This window comes from Ptychodera flava, unplaced genomic scaffold (genome assembly GCF_041260155.1).
Source record: "Ptychodera flava strain L36383 unplaced genomic scaffold, AS_Pfla_20210202 Scaffold_100__1_contigs__length_311780_pilon, whole genome shotgun sequence".
NCBI classification, from domain to species: domain Eukaryota; kingdom Metazoa; phylum Hemichordata; class Enteropneusta; family Ptychoderidae; genus Ptychodera; species Ptychodera flava.
Genome location: NW_027248282.1, coordinates 193153 through 211876, shown reverse-complemented (window position 1 = coordinate 211876; position 18724 = coordinate 193153). Strand labels below are relative to the sequence as shown.

The window sequence follows — 18724 nt, the reverse complement described above, 5'->3', positions numbered from 1 at the left end:
GGAACTTTTGACACAATGGGAACTTTTTTTATCTTTTTGCACGTAATACCTTAATTAGAAATTTGTTCTTTCAAGTGTTATGCATATGATGTTGGGGTTGGAAAATTGGTACTGGAATTTGCCCACCGTGACCTTAGGCACTGATCAGTTTCTTCGGCCGGGGGGTGGGGGTGGGGGGGGGGGTGGATTCATGGGGGGGTCAACCTGTTTTTGACTTTGGTGATGGGGAGGGGGTCACCATGTTTTTGAAATGCCCAATAGGGGATCAGTGTGTTTTGAATTTCAACACGGTAATCCCTATATATCAAAAATCAGCCCTCTAGCTATATTGGCAGACTCTGAATAAGATACGTGCATAATTAATGAGATACAGTCAGTATATGGTGTCATAAGGTTCCCTACCATACTAAATATGAAGGGTGTAGCACTTGTGCTTACTGAGAGATGGAAACAGATGTAAATTCGAAGTTAAAGGTCACCGACGTCACGTCTATAGAGACCTCAAGGTGTCCCTGACTTCAAATTGGTCCTCCTGTCATCGATAAGGAATATCACACTACAACACAACTTAAGAGACAAGAGAATACTTTATTTTTCTTTCCTTTGAAAAGTAGCTTACCAAGTTCTTCGCAACTTCCCTCACTTTTATGAAAACCTTATTTGCTTTCCGTTTTCCGCCTGCTTTTGCTGTTGCTCTTTCATGAATATTATGCACATACATATTTACACATAATATTTCTCTGTAATTTTGTTCATAAAAAATTATCACATTATGTCACTCGTCATCATTTTACATCAATTTTTTCGGATTTCTTCGGCCGGACAGTAGTTATGAAAACTGAAACCAGCACAGTGTACACGTTCAACGTAAATGTTTGTATTGTTATGCTAATAGGATAGGAACGTGGATGTGCGAGAATGTGGTAAAATATTGATCATAATTAGGTCGACTTATGATGCAAGTTTTGTAAACAAGACGTCCTAATTATTAGCTAATTTGCATATTTAATAGATTTTTGTAAGTAGGCTACATATCAATATTGAGATCATCGATTTTGACTGGACGTCTACCATGTACTGACCACATGTAGATCGCCTTCTGTGTTAAAGTTAATGAACAAGGGATTTTATAAATATTTCATTTGCATACTAAATGAATTTCTGTAATTAGGCTCTACATCTCTACTGAGTTCATCGATTATGACAAGACATCTGCTATTCCTTGAATGTAGGTAGGGCCACTAATTTTGCAAGTTTTAATCAGCATGACACTCTAAATATTAGCTTATTTGCATATTTTAGAATATGTCAGTATTGAGTGTAACAAATATGACAGACCTCCGCTATTCAATTAAAGAAAGGGGATTAATTATTGCTGCTGTCACATCAACTTAGCATGAAGACTATGAAATCCAATTTAGATTTTGTGGCTGTGAAATATATAATTTCTGACATATTGTGTTAAAAGTATACTTGTGTACATCTTTAAAAAGTTCTTTTAAATTGATACCTGAAGCCAAAATTCCCGAAAAGATACGCATAAATTCTTCCTGTGATGCGTCATCCAAAAGATATATATCAAATAAGCCATTTTGTAGAAACCCAAGCTGTTAAATAGCTGTTAACTTTCTTTCCCTTGTTTGAGTACTGAAATGAGTAAAACGTCTTTTATTTACCACCATTTGAAGTTTTTAGTGCTATTTGATGCCCTGGAAAGAGTATTTTTCATGTTCATTTTAACAAGTTAATATAAGTACACTAACATAAACTTTGAATTTTAGGCATTGTCACCGAATAACTTTTGAGTTTACCCCATCAAGCCATAACTTGTTGGAAAAACAACTGCCTTAGTGTTTTAAAGATATGATATTTATGTGGCTTCCTTATTCTCTGGATTTGGAAGCAGAGGAAACGTTACCCATAACCCTATCCCTTAAATATATATTAGGGCCTGGTCAGAATTAACAGGGGGGAAGGCAGGTGCGATTCATAACTGCGATGCATGAAAAACACTGATCCCCCCCCACCAATTTCTTGCACATAAATTCTGACCCTCCCCCTCCTCCTTGCGCAAAATCAAATGACCCTCCCCTATCCTTGAGAAACATTTGTAGTCCCCTATTCTAATCAAGTACAATAATGTCAATTATCCCATGTCTATATACACCAAAGTATAGCAAGTTTTACATAAAAGAAGAATTCATCGTAGTTTTCCCCATAGACCACTATGTATAGTAGATGAACATTTTCGGTAATGTTCCAAAATCAAATTTCTTGTATATATATGCACTCATAGCCACCCAATTCTAATCAAGTACAATTGTGTAAATTATCCCATGTCTAAAAATGCCCACGTATAGCAAGCTTTACGTTAAAGAAGAATTAATCATAGTTTCCTCATAGACCACTATGCATAGTGAATTAACAGTTTCAGTAAAATTCCAAATCTAATTTCTTGTACATATATTCACTCATAGCCATCCTTTCTAATCAAGTACAATAAGTATAGGATAAAGCCGAGTACGAGGGCTCTTCTGGTATATAAAGTCCAACCAATGATAAAATGTCGAGGCCGCAGGCCGAGACATTTTATCGTAGGGTTGGACTTTATATACCAGAAGAGCCCGAGTACGAGGGTTTTATCCGACTTAAAAACTATCGCCCCTAACTGATATATTTTCGTTTTCAATGTGTTTACGTCAACCGTCCCCTTTGTCAATGTAACATGTTTAGGATATGAATTAAAACTTTTATTTGTGAAATAGCCTTCCAGTGTAATGGAACATCCTATAAATGCCCTAAGGCACATTATATAAATGCCCCAGGGCACAGCAGGTTTTGTGTTGCAGCTGGTTTCTGCTGTGTTACCAAATTTGAATATTAAAACGTACCAGATGTCTACAGAATATGACATGTTCACTTTTGATTGGACAGTACTTTACTACGGCGCTGTCATTCGTTTCTGGAATTTGGTGACCAAGGCTTTACGAGTAGATAAAACACCCTGAATTGAGCACTCTGATTGGTCAATCAACAGTAGATAGTTTTTAATGTCAATTATCCCACGTCTTTATATACCCAAGTATAGCATGTTTAACATAAAAGAAGAAATGATCATAATTTCCTCGTAGACCGCTATGTATAGTGGATGAACATTTTCGGTAATATTCAAAAATCAAATTTCTTGTACAAATGTTTATTCATAGCCACCCAATTCGAGTCAAGTACAATAATGTCAATTATCCCATGTCTGTATATACCCAAGTATAGCAAGTTTTACATTAAAGAAGAATTAATCATAGTTTCCTCATAGACCACCATGCACAGTGAATGAACATTTCTGGTGAAATTCCAAATCAAAGTTCTTGTACATATATGCACTTGGAACCACCCTATTCTAATCAAGTACAATTGTGTTAATTATCCCATGCCCATATATGCCCAAGTATAGAAAATTTTACATGGGAAAAAAAATATTCATAGTTTTCTCATAGACACCCATGTTTAGTAAATGAACATTTTCAGTTAAATTTCAAATAAATTTCTGTACATATAAGCACTTGGAACCACCGTATTCTAATCAAGTACAATTGTGTTAATTATCCCATTCTATATATGCCCAAGTATAGCAAGTTTTACATTGAAATAGAATTATCATAGTTTCCCCATAGACTACCATGCATAGTAAATGAACATTTTAGGTGAAATTCCAAATCAAATTTCTTGTACACATATTTACTCATAGCCACCCTATTCTAATAAAGACCGATTATGTCTATCATCCCATGTTATAATGCCCAAATATCGCAAGTTTTACATTAAACAAGCATTAATTTCCCCCATAGACTACCATGCATAGTAAATGAACATTTTCGGTGCGGAATTCCAAATTTGATTTCTTGCACATATATGCACTCATAGCTATCTAATTCTAATGTACTTATGTCAATTATCGCATTTAGGTGACTGATAATGAGATAATTACAGATCTTCAAACAATGTGACGGAGGGTCTTCGCTGTTGAAGACAGCGAAGACCTGGCTATGTCTCTCTAAGGCTAAAGAGAACAAAAAAGATGCACAACATGACAAAATACAGAAAATAATACAACATTTAGAACATTTGATGTGTGGAGTGTTTTCCCCTTTATAATTGCTCTCACAGTAGTGGCAGTAGCAGCATACTAGTATTTATTATAAATATATATACGTATGTTGCAGTTTACAAAAAACTACATTTTTTGCATGTCATTTTATGACTGTGTTTTTTTTTTGTTTCACAGTATTTATAAACATGTCATACTGGTACATGTGTATGTTTTACAGTTGCGAGTAATATACTTTGTAGTGCAAGTGCTATCAATTCATGAGTGCCCTATATGTTGCGCGTCTCTTTTCAGGATTTCTCTATAACATTTCAAATTATGAAAAATTTTCTGTGTCTTCCTTGCACAAAAATTAGTGACCCTCTCCCTGACTCATGCGCAAAGTGAAACGGCCCTCCCCCTAACCGCTGCATGAAAAATAGTGACCCTCCCCATAATCGCACCGAACTTCCCCCCTGTTAATTCTGACCAGGCCCTTATAGAGGGTTATAGAGCATACCACATATTAGAAAAACAATCGACGCACCCAATGATATCAAGATACACTCTTTTAATGTTTTTTCTTCTTTTAAGCATTACATTTCTCTTAAATAATAAATAAATACCTTGTAAAAATTATTTGGAGGAACAAGAACTTTATTATTAGGTTTTAAGTTTTGCTGTTTTTGACCCCCCTTAAAACCATTAATTGCGTATGATTCAAATGTTGCATGGGGGCGCTCTGCAATATACATCCGGGTAACCCCTGCAGTCGCCCGTTAGGCTAGTATTCACAGGTTGTGTAGTTTTTCTCGTTTCACGTTTATCTCGCAGATGCAAAGCGAGAAAACAAATTTCTCGCTGACTGATTGCGAGAATTCAGTTTCTCGCAGATGCTGAGCGAGAAAACACAGTTCTTGCCAGCTGATTGCGAGAAAATTAAATTCTCGCTAAGTTATTGCGAGAAAGTTATGTATTCTCGCTTACTTCTCGCAAAAGCGAGAAAGTGTCCATTTCTCGCAAATTTCTCGCAAATTTCTGTACTAGTGATAATGATAGAATTGTACTTCTCAAGCAATTCAGGATTCTTTGCAAGTTTTTTGACGAGTAACTTCAGTCGACCATATGCCAATTCTCTATTTTCAGGAATGTCAGGCTCTTGTTCCTTCCATGGCCATTTTACACGATATCATCTATACTTGAATTTAATAGGTTGATTGAAGTGTTGCAGTGCCTTATCATCATCAGATTCTTGGTAGGAATCCTTTATGCCAATCGTTTCCAAATTCCAAAAGTCATCAAGGTTTGGCTTGATCGGTAAGGAAGGATCTGGATTGATGAACGTAGAAGATTCTGACCATACCTGAGTACCCATGGTAAGGATCAGCATATTTGGTTTGTGTGTTGTTCAGAGATTCCACTTTTCTGCCAGTGAGTATCCATCCTAATCTTGATCCCAGTAGGTATAATCCAGGATGAACCTGAATTTTCTGTGGTAGGATCATATCTAAGTAGTAATCATTTCCTATCAACAACTCGATGGTGGAAGTTTCAACATCATTTTGGAGAGAATCAGCAAGTGGAATATCTTTCCATAGTGTCTCCCGATGTTGGCAATTTGAAATCTCTGGATCAATAGGCATTCTCTGGATGGTTCCAGTTATTTAGGAACAACATTTGCTCAGACAGTCATTTCAGTATTATCTTTGAGAGTTATATTAAGTGTAGTGACAGGTGCTTTGATGACTTTGGTTTTCTCAGTTCCAAATGTAACCAGATAAATTTCTTCAACCTTGCCGAATTTCAGCTTCAATTTCTTGGCCAGTTTCTCAGTTATGTAGGACCTATGACTGCCAGAGTCTAGTAGTATACGAACAGTGTCAGCCAAGGAAGAAGTAGGATTCTGGATTCTAGTTGTAGCCGTTTGCATCAAAACCATTTCACCTGAAGCGATCATGGCCTTTTCTAAGTTCACTGATGTACTGACAGGTAAAGTTGCTTGGTTTGGCATTGAGGATTCTGTTGCTACCACAGGAAATTTCTTTGGACATAGGCTACTGTGGTGATTCCTCCTTTGACGGCAAAAGAAGCAAGGCTTTTCTACAGGGCAGTCCTTTAACATATGACCTTTCTTAAGACAGATATAGCAGTTACCTTTAATCTTCTTCTTGCGAGCTTCTATTGTTGGATAGTCAATGCATTGGTCACTCCAGTGTGATTGTTTACAGTAAACACATTTTCTGGGCCTCACCTTGTCAACTTTCTGCAGAAACTTCCCCTTCTCACTGATAACAAGTGCTTCTGCTGATGATCTTTGAGACACTTTCGGGAATGGCTTGGCGGTATTCTGTGACGAACTCTTAAAATTTCTTTTATCTTGTGAGGCTGAAGGAAATTGTTCTGCTGATTCTAATGCACCGATATAGGAGCCAAGAAGTTGTCGAAGTTTTTGTACAGTCCACTTATCTTCTCGACCCTTTTGTATTTCAAGTTGGAATAACACCTCTTTAGGAAGTTTAGATGTAATCAAGGAGACAAATATATCTTGATTTACATCTTGACCCATCGCTGCCAGACTTCGTAGGTGCTTCTCAATAGTATCGTAAAGACATCGCAAACTACTGGTTTGGTTTGCTGCTGCAGTCAGATTCATGATCTTATTGTAGTGGGTATTAATAACAGTTTGTTCATCACAAATTTCTCTTGAAGTAACTTGATGGCTATTTCGTAGTTCTCATTGATTAAAGCCATACCTGCAATAGCTTCAATAGCATCTCCACTTAGTTTACTTCTTAAGTAGTTGAACTTCTCGATGGCAGATAATTTAGGGTGAATGAATAATCAACATAAATGAATAACTTATGTAAATCTTATTGCATCTAAATGATCTATTGTTCAGTAATTAGTGTATATTGTCCACAGCAAGTTGTTACATAATAATGCATATTCGTGGCAGTTCCATGACAGTGCATACATCTTTTTTTTGTTTCAATATTTCACGAGTTACCTTGCAGTAGACTTTTAACAGAGCGCAATGTGGACGCTCGCATTTTTTATTTTACTCATGATTGGTAATTTGTCTTACAGGACTGGGTCTACTGCTCACCCAACTATGGATAGAACTTAGCCATCAAACAGCCTTATGTCTCAAGTCGGCCTACGCGACCGGGACTTGTCATTTCAGAAGCCACATCACATAATATATGCTATTTTGCCTTTATTTACACCCCCACCCTTGCCTATAGATACACTTGTTTTTTGCATGTTTTCGAGTTTCTATCCCATAGAGTTACAGCTTATAGAACTTTGCTGAATTTTAAAGCGAGCCTGAAACACTTTGCTCTGTAGTACGATGTAGAGCCACTGTCAGATATTGTTGTCATTACGGGACAGTCCCTTCTAGAAAACAATGCACATTCAATGCACATTCACCCCTCGAAATAGGGGTTTCAAGGGGTATGGAGCTCCTAATTAAAGTTATTTGCCATCTCGTAAGCTGTTTGCAATATGTGATTAGAGATAGCGATTAAGCGAGTGTACAGGGAAGAGATCTCTGCCTTATACACTTCACTCATACAGATAATCGTTCGCCTTGAACTTCTTTGAACATTGTACCCTAATTTTAACAGAATAGGACCTATAAATATACAAGCCATATGTTAGTTCAAATTAATAAAAGTAGGAACAAATTCCGATGTCCTGAAATGGTAATACTGTTGTCAAGGTTTACACGCGACTGAGTTAGTGCCGCTTCACTGTACAATACCTGGCATAAAGTAGTACCAACAAAGCTATTGGTATCTGAAGTGTTGACTAAGCGTTATGTAATGTCTGATTATATCTGATATAACTACTTTAGATTGCATATTATCAGTGCAGAAAGAGCCCAAAAAGTGCACTGTTTTTTAGATGCAAGCGTCCCATCATGTTTCCCTTTTACTACGTGCTCGAAAGAAGGAGCTTTCTTGCCTTTAAAAAATGAAGCTTTTTGTTACACCAGCCATACTTTTACAGTTTGCGGGACTTTGATAAACCTATGAATGCCGCGTTATGGAGTTGTTTCTGAATTGCCTTCTTTTGGTTTTTTAGGAAAAGCAATTTAGTGCCTTCAAGTACTGTCACCTTTTACCCTCAAAGCAGGCTACCAGTTTTCAGTCATTGCCTCATTGAAAATGTTAAACGGAGCAAAACAATACAATTTGGAGAACGCTCGCTTTCATTACCAATTTGTTGTAATCAGGGATCTATTTTATGTCCCGTAGCTGCATACAGAAATATGTGCCAGCTTATTCCAGCAGATAGCTCATCACATGCATTCTCAGTTCCTTCCGGGACCCCTGGCAGTCTTTTCCTTCTTTCTGCCCGGGTTTTCTCTGGTGCACTGTCCAAACTAAACCACCTTGCGGCCTCTCCTCTAACCACTATTCAGGCCACAGTTTCCACAGGGGAGGCTGCTTATTCGCACTTCAATTCCAGGTTCCGTTAGAGTTACTGCGTATGCACGGCGACTGGGCTAATGATGCTTACCGCCGTTATCTTTCAGTACCTCTGGTTGATAGGTTCCGTGTTACTCAGACTATGTCTAAAGCCATTTCCGCTGGTTCCCTTGAAGTTGATGATTCCAGCCAAGGGTTTGGGTGAGTTTGGTAGGTTCGTGGGGAATGCTTGCACAGTTCCAATAAATGCTCCCCACTTTTCACCCAAACCTTGTGTGTTAGCAGTTCTATTGTTGTAATTTCACTGTTTTTGACGCCCATTAATAACTGTTAATTACGTATGATTTGAATGTTGCATGAGGGCGCTCTGCAATATACATCCGGGTAACCCCTGCAGTCGCCCGTGAAGTATGTTACCTTTAACCCATTCCTATTTTACTAGTGAGGGCGTGACACCCCAAACAAAACAAGTTGTTACACTCTTACCCACCATCAGTCAAATAACAAATAGGCAGATTATTACAGCTGAGAATACGACATAACAGAAAATCATAGTGGGTAAAATGCCTTAGAGTGGATGATTTCGATACCTGGCCAACGGACTAACTGTTTTGTGCCTACTGTTTAAAAAATATCACTTAAACTTGACAAAAACTGAACGCCTTAAGTTTTGTAACTTTCAAATAGGCGACTTTTTCTCAACAAGTCATCGTTGATGACACAGTCCCCACTTGTTAATGGGTACTTTGATTACAGGTCCTCAGAGAGGAGAGAGTCCTCTTCATTAGGTCTGTGATAAAAATACTTTTGAATAAATTTGCTTGATACATGTCTGAGCTGTAGTTCAGGACATGAAAGAAACGTAATAAAATGGCCACATGGCGGCCTTATTGGATCGTATCACAGAACAAATCTATGTGCATATGTATGACAGTCATCCAGCTCTATGGGTTTGCTCAGAATTAGATATATGCATAATTAATGAGGTACAGTATGAAGCATCATAAGGTCTCCCATCATACCATATATGAAGGGTGTTCCACTTGTGGTTCCTGAGTTATGGACAAATATGTATATCTAAGGTCAAAGGTCATCGACATCATGTGACATTTTGTCAAAAAATTGTAGTGCTAAGTTATCCCTATATACCAAAAAGCAGACCTCTAGCTCTATTTGCTTGCTCAAAATTAGATATGCACATAACTAATGAGGTACAATATGTGGCGTCATAAGGTGTCCCGTCATACCATATATGAAGGGTGTACCACTTGTGGTTCCTGAGTTATGGACAAATATGTATATTTGAGGTCAAAGGTCACCGAGGTCACATGACATTTTGTCAAAAAATTGTATTGCTAAGTTATCCCTATACACCAAAAATCAGACCTCTAGCTCTATTTGCTTGCTCAAAATTAAACATGCACATAATTGATGAGGTACAATACCGGTATGTGGCGTCATAAGGTGTCCCGTCATACCATATATGAAGGGTGTACCACTTGTGGTTCCTGAGTTATGGACAAATATGTATATTTGAGGTCAAAGGTCACCGAGGTCACGTGACATTTTGTCAAAAAAATTGTAGTGCTAAGTTATCCATATATACAAAAAATCAGACCTCTAGCTCTATTGGCTCACTCAAAATTAGATATGCACATAATTAATGAGGTACAATATGTGGTGTCATAGGGTGTCCCATCATACCATATATGAAAGGTTTAGGACTTGTGGTTACTGAGTTATGGACAAATATGTATATTCGAGGTCAAAGGTCACCAAGGTCACGTGACATTTTGTCAAAGTGTCTGAGATATCTGCGTGAACGGATGGACTCATGGATGGACTCATGGACGGACATGACCCAATCTAAAAGCCCCCTTGACTTTATCTTTGGGGACTAAAAACTGTGTAACTGCATCCTTTTTGCAATATGAATACGATGAGAAACTAAATTTTTATTTTTCTTGGCCTTGTACATGGAGTCTATGGACTGCCTTATACATGGGAGTCTATGGACTGCCTTATACATGGGAGTCTATGGACTGCCTTATACATGGGAGTCTATGGACTGCCTTATACATGGGAGTCTATGGACTGCCTTATACATGGAAGTCTATGGACTGCCTTATACATGGGAGTCTATGGAGGTGAAAACTAAAAAGTCCTCTAACACGGCCAAATTTGATCGCATTGTGAAACAAATCGATGTGCATCTGTATGAGGTAGGGTACTATCCTTGTACCAAGTTTGAACGAAATCGCTCCAGGCGTCTCTGAGATATCTGCGTGAACGGACGGACGCACGGACGCACACACGCACGCACGCACGGACGGACATGACCAAACCTATAAGTCCCCCCGGACGGTGTCCGTGGGGACTAATAAAACTATACATGTTTAGAAAGTTCTTTTCCGATCTTTCAACAAAAATAACGTTTATACGGTTTCATGATTCATGGCTCGAGGAAGAAGGGAAACATAAACCCTACCACTTATATTATAATTTTGTTTTTAAATATCACTTAAAATTGACACAAACTGAACGCTTTAAGCTTTGTAACTTTCAAATATGCAACTTTTCCCCATAAAACTATATATGTTTAGAAAGACACCTGATTCATTTTTTTAAAAAAATGTAACATTTTTCATGATTCGAAACAGGATGGGGAAACATTACCCCTACCCCTTATATTACATACGGATATGTGGCATACCACGTATCGAGAAATCAAGCTCATGCTCCCACTAAATCTCAAGACACATACTTTTAATGTTGTTTTTCTTGTTTATTGTACTAAATACGTCCAAAAATTTATAAATACCTCATGAAGAATTGTTTGGAGGAACGGGAACTAAATCATTGGGTTTTAAAATTAAGTAACTACTACGATTTACGGTCAATGGCCGATATACAGTCTAATCGACATTCGAATATTGATTTATCCCCATTAAGTTATATATCAATGAAAACGCCATAATCTTGGCTTTCCAAAAATGTAATGTGTATTGTATTTTATTGTTTCTGTTTCCGACGAGCGGTAACTTTGACACCTACGCCATCGTTGAAATCCAAGGTAAAGGCCAACATGGCGCCAAATGAACTCCTTGGGACAATATTTTGATTTTTGGAACATCAAAATTCATTAAATATATATATATATACCCTACGGATTTCAAAACTGTAGGTTAAAAATATGTTCACTTTCATTTTAAGTTATCAACATCTTAGCCATACGAGCCTAGAAGGCAAATTGAAAAAAATATAAATTAACTAAAGCTGTTAAAATTAGTTGAATGCCTAAGAGTCCTTTTCACTTCCAATTGTCTACCTGTGAATCACCCTCAAGATAGTCAATAGTTGCTTTCATTTCTCATTACTACACTTTGATAATCAACAGTACAGTGTTCTCAAACATAACTGTACATTTAGAGCTACTCATTTCAGTGGGTAAGTCAGAAAACTGGTTAATGAAAACATGTCTTCAGCCCTGCTGAGTGAATTATCATTATGATTTGCATTAAGTAAACTCTTGGAGGCCCCTAGAGTTCAAGTACATCTGGATGGCAACCCTATTTTCCCTTCCGGCCCCTGCTGCAATTTAAAATACGCGGTTCCCTTTGCATGTTACGGTATATTCTCACACAGCCCTTCAGCTGTGTGAGCCCAACACGCTCAGCCGGCTACAACAGCCATTCTATGTACACATAGCAATGGGCTTTGAGAGAGTCTAGGTATATTTTTGCCTGAGAGAGAGCACTGTTGTTTGCAGTGCGAGGTTGTCTTCCTTTAGTTAAATCTTGATAACATAGACTGCTGCAAGAAGTATAGATGTTTAAAATCATCAGAATATTCTTTAGGATACTCACCTTCGACGAAATTGTTGTATTTCTTTATATCATCCTCGTTGACTGCAAAATAAGTTTGGATAGATGATATTTAAACAAAGCAGTCTGTATTTAGTGTTAGTAATGGCGCTGATTGATTTGTATAACATTTTATATAATAAATGACAGCTTGTTTTTTGGAACTGTTTTTGGGATACTGTCATATAATTCAACACGTCTTATCTTAAATTTTACGACTTTCAGTCAATATTGATTGCTCATTGAATATTATCAATCTGTTTCACCTTTTTAAAGTATAAGCATAATGCGTTCTGCATACGCCTGTAAATGTGTAATGATGCAGTACCGATATATCCCATAAACGTAAAATTTAAGTATTCCCTGTAGATGTCTTTTATATTAATTGTATTTTCTGGTATCACAGCACTATTATTCTTTTTTGAAGTATGACTGTAAAACCAAGTAGTCTTACCCAGACAATCTGTTTCTGCCATTCTCGAACAAGGCTTGCTAAAGTATTTCTATTAATATAAAACAGAACAACAAGAAGGGCTGACATTATAAGTGTATTCTCTGGTTATTTGCTATTGATCATGCTACGATCTTGTCTACGAAACTATTTAAAATTCGTATCACTTTATTCAATCTTTACGTGTTTAAAATTATAGCCTGTACCATTCGTATACGAATTAAACAAAATTAAAGGATGTGAATTCGTAATTTTAGTTTCAAGGTATTGCATTGAATGCCTGCCAAAATTTGCCTATGGGAAATTGCAGTTCGTCTATAACGGCCCATTGTAAAATTAAAATATGAATGCTTTAATGTTATTATGATAGAGTGATATGTTGATCATGATCTACTTCAATTATTTTATGCATGATCAAGTTACAACATGCACAAGGCCAATGATTATGATTACACAAAATAAAAACATAATACCTTCCATCACAATAATCCCATCGTGATGTATCGTGATGTATCCCCCACTCGATAATTTATTCATTCTCGAAAATCAAATTTTATTTGTACATGTATTCAATTGTGATAACTTGCTTCAGGCTGTGACATGTCACCTGTTACGAACTTTGCTGGTTTTTGAGACGAAAGATGCAATTATCAATGTTGTTCGCGTTTTGAGAGACTGATGAAAATGTAACATGATTGGAAAAAAAAACTAATATAAGAGCTCGATCACTCCACAAAATTTTGTTGAACGACCTCGACTGTGATTAGAATGGCGACAGAGACCAAACATGTAAGCGATACCGGAAGTTGACATCAAAATGGAGTGGTGACCTAAAACCGTTAGCAAAATGTCGACAAAATAATACATCGAAATGAGAGAGAGAGAGAGAGAGAGAGAGAGAGAGAGAGAGAGAGAGAATTTACGCTGTCGCGAACTGATCATGGTCTTTCGGATATGGCTTCAGTATGCACATACCCACAGAAACTAGTTGCAATAAGCTTTGTCTTTTGTTAAAGCACAGGTGCTCCTTACCTGGGTAGTCTGCTAAGTAGATCGATTTTTGGCTCGATTTATCGATCCTGTAGTCGATATGCCCGCCACTGCAACTTAAATACTCACACCGCTCCTTAGGCCAAAAAAAGAAAAAGAAATGTTTCTGGTCAGCGCGCGCGTCACTTGAACAACAGCGCGTCACCCTTTTTTTTCTGTTTGTGGCCGGCGGCCGTGGCTGACACCAAACCAAAATGGCTGAAGAGAAAGAGAAAATTCTTTGGGGGGGCATGATCAGTGACTGCATGAACAGTATATATGTGACTATATTGATAAAACTATAAAACTGACCCTCCTCCCTCCCTTGAGAGAAAAATAAAAAATAAAATAAAATGCGCGTCGCCGCACCATTTTTTAAAGAAGGACCTGACCAGAAACATTTCTTTTTTTTTGGCCTTAGCTGGGTAGTCTGCTAAGTAGATCGATTTTCGGCTCGAGTTATCGAGCCCGTAGTCGATATGCCCGCCACTGCAACCTAAATACTCACAAGGTGTGAAACAGAATCACTCAAAAAACACACCACCCAATTTGTCAACTGGCCGTGCGCTCGCACAAAACATTCAGAACTACACTCCCATATAACTAGTTAGATCACCTCGAAAATCACGCTGATGAACGTGTTACTCGCGTCATCTTGAAGAAATCGGCCGTGTTTTGAGACCAAGCGAGGTGAAATGCAGCCTGGAGAACGATGCTACAATACTTTCCACTGCTTATTGGCTAATTAATGGCCAAAACAAAGGTCACTTAGGGACGTCACTGGTGAAGTACAGTTGAACCAATCGATCTACTTTGCAGACTACCAAGCTAAGGAGCGCCTGTGTGTTAAAGTATGTTCTTGAACACCGCGTTTCTTAGATCGGTGATGTCATTTTTAGCTCACGTGTGTAAACACGTGGGCTAATGTCATAGCGATGTCTGTCTGTCTGTCTGTGTGTGTGTGTGTGTCTCTGTCTGTCTGTCTGTCTGTCTGTTTACACGATAACTCAAAAACGCCTGAACAGATCAAGTTAGATTTAGTGCACTGGTACCATACGCTACTTGCAAGAACTGATTACATTTAAGTTAGTGTGACTTGCATATTAATGAAGTTATGACAGATCATTTTTCACATAATGGTTTCCCTTTGGAGACAGTAATAACAGTGTCGACATATAATCAAGAAATAATGCCCGAAATTCAATGAAACCTTTCAAAGATGACAATCTCAGAACATTATGATGACACTGTGAGTGTCATGTCAATTATCTACTCATTTGCATATTTAAGGAACTTTTGTTATAAGTGATATAATTCTAAAATTCCTGCACCAAAACTAGCCGTATTGATGATACGTGCAACAAATATTGATCTGATATATATCTAATTATACTAAGAAGCATTGGGCAGTGTCAAGTTAATAAATAGCCAATTAGCATATTTTATGAAGTTTTATAATTAGTCATATATTTCCAGTATAACTGCACCAAATTTGATGAATTCTGCTGCAGACACTGATTTGACTAATATCTAACATTGGCGTGACGCGCTAAGTACTGTCAAGTTAATTAAGGGCTATTTGCATATTTAATGAACTGTGTAATTAGGTATATAACTCTTAAATTACGGCACCCTAGTCAGTGAAATGTGGGAGAGATATTGATCAGATAAATATCTAATTGTACTGATAAGCATTTGGCAGTGTCAAGTTAACAAATAGCTCATTTGTATATTTTATGAAGTTTTGTAATTAGTGATATCACTCTGAAAGATCCGCACCAAATGTGATGAAATCTGCTGCAGATACTGATCCGACAGATATCTTATTGTTGTGTAAAGCATGTACTTGTGTGAAGTTAATGAAGGGTTTATTTGCATATTTAATGAACTTTGAAATTAGTGATATTACTCCAAAATTACAGCATTACATTTGATGGACCTGCTACAGATATTGATCTGATAAATATTTAATTGCACTGAGAAGCATTGGGCGATTCAAGTTAATAATTAGCTCATTTAGATATTAAATACAGTTTTGTAATTAGTGATTTACTCTTGATGAACTTGATGAAACCTGCTACATATTATGATATAACAGATATCTGATTTTTCTTATTACACGCCTCACACTGGTGCCGATTATATCGGTATGCATTGGGTCGATTAACGGAAATATTGAAAAACATAATACAATAAATCCTCATCAGAGATAGTAACTCTGGCAGTAGACCGTATACACGTCTAGTCGTATCAGAAGTCTGTCTTCCACTCCGCCTTAGGCCTTGTGAGCTTAATTGCTATCAGAATATACAATGTCTGTCTTTGTTCTTGTGTTTTGATTAGTGATTATCCTGAGGTCTGCAAAGGTTGCGTAACATCTCCTTGCTCGCTGTTTTGTCAGAGGTCTTATGAGATAGGTCAGGGGTGCAATTGTTTTACGCAACTTCATAACAGTCAAAAAGTATGCAGTAATTCATGTCATACTGTATTATTTCATGCGTCCAGTAGTGTCTGATAAATGTCAATACATGTCAATACATGTCAATACATGTCGAACAGCCAATTTGAAGCTTGATAACTAAAGTTGTAATTTTAACAAACTCAAAGTCTTCCATTCAGGGGTCACATTAGCATGTCAAGTTGTTCTGTTGCGTAAATGCTTAAGTTTGCTAGTCTGTTTACTGGCTAGAAAACTTTCTGTGAAGCGTGCTTATATTAATGAACCTGTTGTAAAACACGTGAGCATATTCAGTTCATATCTGGTTTCTTTATATATTAATGCACCAAACGTCTCGGACTATCTTATCTGCCTAACGGAGTTACAATATATTTCCAAAAGCTGACCACGAGATGTCAACTTATGCGTCCACCATCGAGCGGCCAGTGGCGAAGTTCCACAGATTGCTCCCCTTGTAATCGCGGCCACTTTGATTGTGAAATGACAATCGTTTGTAACGTACAGTAAGACGAATTTGTCGTCCTCACAAAATGTCACCGTACATCCTAGCAGTCTCAAAATAACAAACATGTCTTGCATAAATTTCATTTTCGTCATATCAACCGCTGAATAATTTTGAATGTGTAAATTACCAATCAATTCGACGATTTTAAATTGTATTTTTACTGTATTTTAAGGTACCACCGCAGATGGCCAATGGTGCACTGATAAAGCCATACTCCTACATGGCCATGGCTTGTACACTGATCGACATACTGCCGAAGATGTGTGCCTTTCAGTTTAACATTCAAGTAATGATACAATCGACCACAGCAGAATTAGGACAACATAACAGTTGACAAAATTGGGGACCATGAACGCTGAGCGCTGGTTCAGCAAGAAGTGGAAGTGAATAATATATCTGGGACATGCTCTGACATATATGAAAATCATAATTGCGTATCGGGTTCTTGAACTCTCGTCGAAGTTTCATCGAGCATGATATTTGAAATGAAAGAGATACGTTTTGTACATTTTTAAGTTCAGATGATAAGCTGTCTCACATGAAATATAACAAAAACTGTCTCCCCCAGCAGCTGACGGTAAAGACATGAACAATAATGTTTTATAAGCTATAAGTACATGTTTACAAAATTCAATGGTTTTTCAGATTGCACAAAAAATTGTATCTCTTCAACCCCTTATTTAATTATGCCATGTTGATGCAAACTGTCAATGTGAATTTAGTCCTTTGTTTCGTTTGAAAGTTTATGACAGTTTGCAATTTCCTGAGAAAACTGACAAGAACTATGCCTTTAGACAAATGCCATCATGGCACAATGAAGCATTTGATAACTAACATTATTTTACATGTTCCTACATACCACAAGTTTGTGGAACTGATTGCGCTCTTAATAATTGCTTGTATTTTCACAAAAAGTGCCACATAATCTTTCACAATATACAATTTTTTTGTAAATTCATTTCACACTGAGAAAAGAGCTCTCCATTAATTATTTTTAAATGATTAAAGGGAAATGAATTAAATGTGAACCGACAAATATAAAGAGACTGTAAAGGGACATTATCGCTATGTTTTGACCCAGTTTTCACCAATGTTGTTGCAAACGAACAATTGCTGGTGTCGTTCGACTTATTGATAGATGTCTAAAAAATGGTCGACCATAGACAACTTCCATCCAATTTTGCCTATACTGTGTAGAAAAACCTATGGTCAGAGGTTTTAGGTTTGCTACTGTTACCCCCACCCGACGTTTTGCTACAGAGTGTAGGCAAAATTGGATAGAAGTTGTCTATGGTCGACCATTTTCAGACATCTTTCAATAAATCGAACAACATCAGCAAATGCTCGTTTGCAACAATATCGGTTTAAAAAGGGTCAAAAGATAGCGATAATGTCCCTTTAATTAAACATTTAACGTTTGATGCTGAATACTTGCAATAAGCAGGTCTTTCATACTATGGTATTTTCATTGTAAAGGTATTTCTGGAGTTTTCAATGAAAGAGTAAGTGAAAACTACACTGTACAGGTACATGTGACAGCCAGCTATAATACTCTACTGAAATGCCAGTGTCACTTGCTTTAAGAAAAAACAACTCACCTTCACTAAACTGGTGGATCTACTTTCCCTTGGACCCTTCACCAAAAACAAAAAATAGAAGCATAGACACATAGGGGTTATGATAGAAATCTATGAAATGGTCACGAATATGAAGATAGCCAGAATTTAGCTGACAATATTCTGATGTTCAGTACTTAAAATGAGAGTAATTATACACATGGTACATAGTAAATTTAAATATTTTTGTTAAATCTTTCAATTACATGTCAATACATATTTTGTATGCCGTTTGGTTTGTATGGCTCAACTAACACGTTTGTGTCATTCTCTTTGATTGTA

The 18724-nt window shown here is 37.2% G+C and overlaps 1 protein-coding gene across 1 annotated transcript in view; it reads right to left on the bottom strand.

Annotated features, from left to right (window-relative positions):
* Positions 1-18454, bottom strand: part of LOC139126559 (uncharacterized) — a 92676-nt gene extending 74222 nt beyond the window's left edge. Inside the window, exons 1-3 of the mRNA XM_070692633.1 lie at positions 18425-18454; positions 12838-12886; positions 12387-12428 (exon numbers count right to left, since the gene is read on the bottom strand). Of these exons, the coding sequence (XP_070548734.1) occupies positions 12387-12428; positions 12838-12859 (64 nt within the window). The 5' untranslated portion in view covers positions 12860-12886; positions 18425-18454. The remainder of the gene's footprint in view (positions 1-12386; positions 12429-12837; positions 12887-18424) is intronic.
* Positions 18455-18724: the final 270 nt, after the last annotated feature.